This window comes from Ixodes scapularis, unplaced genomic scaffold (genome assembly GCF_016920785.2).
Source record: "Ixodes scapularis isolate PalLabHiFi unplaced genomic scaffold, ASM1692078v2 ptg001739l_1__unscaffolded, whole genome shotgun sequence".
Classification (NCBI taxonomy): Eukaryota; Metazoa; Arthropoda; class Arachnida; order Ixodida; family Ixodidae; genus Ixodes; species Ixodes scapularis.
The window spans coordinates 118133-119738 of NW_024610190.1; the positions used below are offsets into that span (position 1 = coordinate 118133).

Below are 1606 nucleotides of genomic sequence, written 5' to 3' on the forward strand. Positions count from 1 at the left end.
AGACTTCACAATCTACACTGATCATCAGCCGCTACTAGGCATTTTAGGCCAGGAAAGGCCTGCACCGACACTGGCCGCCGCACGAATGCAGCGTTGAGCCATGGTGCTGGCAGCTTATAAATATCGGCTGAAGTATCGCCGAGGGAAGAACATGGAAGTGGCTGATGCTCTGTGGAGATTGCCTCAGGCGGTGCCCGCTGAGGAAGAACCTGTTGAGTGCCTCTCAGTGTTTCAGTGCCTCCCATTGAACGTAGAGGAGATTGCAAAGTTTTCAAAACGAAGCCTTACATTGTCCCTTGTTGCTGAGTTTACTCTGAATGGTTTGCCAAGACCGCACGCGCCAGAACCTGGGCCTTATTCCGTGCGCCGCGACGAGCTTTTGCTTGAACAAGGCTGTGTAACATGGGTTGTCCGCGTAGTGATCCCGGAACAGCTAAGGGACCGCGTGCTGAACTTGCTGCATGAGGAGCATCCAGGCGCCAGCCGCATGAAGATGCTGGCACGAAGTTTTGTATGGTAGCCTGGAATTGATATGGCTATCGAGCAGCACGTAAAGAAATGCCAAATCTGCCAAGCAGTTCAGCCCGCCACCCGTCCGGTACCACTGCATCCCTGGAGCTACCCTGCCCGGTGCCGGTCGCGTGTGCACGTGGATTTCGCTTCGAAAAGTGCCCATGTGTTTCTGGTGCTCATCGATTCATTTTCGAAATGGATCGAGGTTTGAGTGATGTCTTCTACATCCACCACTAAAACACTGGAAAAACTTCGAGGAACCTTTTCTGCTGACGGTTTGCCGGAGGTACTAGTGAGCGACAACGGTCCGCAGTTCACGGCAGCTGAGTTTGCTGACTTCATGAACGCCAACGGCGTAAAACACATTCGCACTCCGCCTTACCACGCAGCCTCTAACGGTGCCGCAGAACGCATGGTTCAAACTGTGAAACGAGCATTGCTCAAGCAGGTGCTCGAAGGCAAAGCAACCGGTCGGCAGTGTTCTCTTCAGGAAAATATTGACAGTTTTCTGATCTGTTATCGCAACACGCCAAACAGCGTGACAAAGAAAGCGCCCGCCGAACTGTTCCTAGGGCGCCAGCCACGCACAAAACTTTCCCTGCTTAAACCCGACTTTGCCGGCGCCATGCAACGCAAGCAAGAGCATGTGAAAGAGCAACGCGATGTGTCGCGAGGTGCTGAACGTGTGTTCAACGTGGGCGACGGTGTTTTTGTGAAAACAGTTGCGCGGTGAGTGTGTCTCCTGGGAAGAAGGAATCGTGTGTCAGGTTGTCATTGCTGCGACCTACGTTGTGAAAGTGCTCAACCCGCTTCGCTTCACGCACGCTGGCCACCTGCGTCCTCGACATGCGGAACACATCGTGAATCCGGGCCGTACGACTGCGGATGACGATCCATCGATACCGCCACCCACGAGCTTTCGAGCCTAGGTGCCGTCAGCGCCACCCGCAGACGCCGCCCGGGAATGACCGGCGACACCTACTGCAGCAACGCCGGTTCCGTCTAGGACAGCGGAGAAGCAACCTCTTCGACGAACTTCAAGCGCATGCAAGCCGCCTGACCGTTTTAAACCCGAGGACTTTAGGAAATGAAC

General features: G+C 54.6%; 1 protein-coding gene across 1 annotated transcript; it reads left to right on the top strand.

The window, feature by feature from the left end:
- Nucleotides 1-727: 727 nt before the first annotated feature.
- On the top strand, nt 728-1246 carry LOC120848343 (uncharacterized protein K02A2.6-like). The gene has a single exon (XM_040220350.1). The coding sequence runs from the start codon at nt 728-730 to the stop codon at nt 1244-1246; it is 519 nt and encodes a 172-aa protein (XP_040076284.1).
- Nucleotides 1247-1606: the final 360 nt, after the last annotated feature.

What these genes read in the sequence shown, in the direction of transcription:
- LOC120848343 (XM_040220350.1), top strand. Translation starts at nt 728, where the DNA reads ATGTCTTCTACATCCACCACTAAAACACTGGAAAAACTTCGAGGAACC.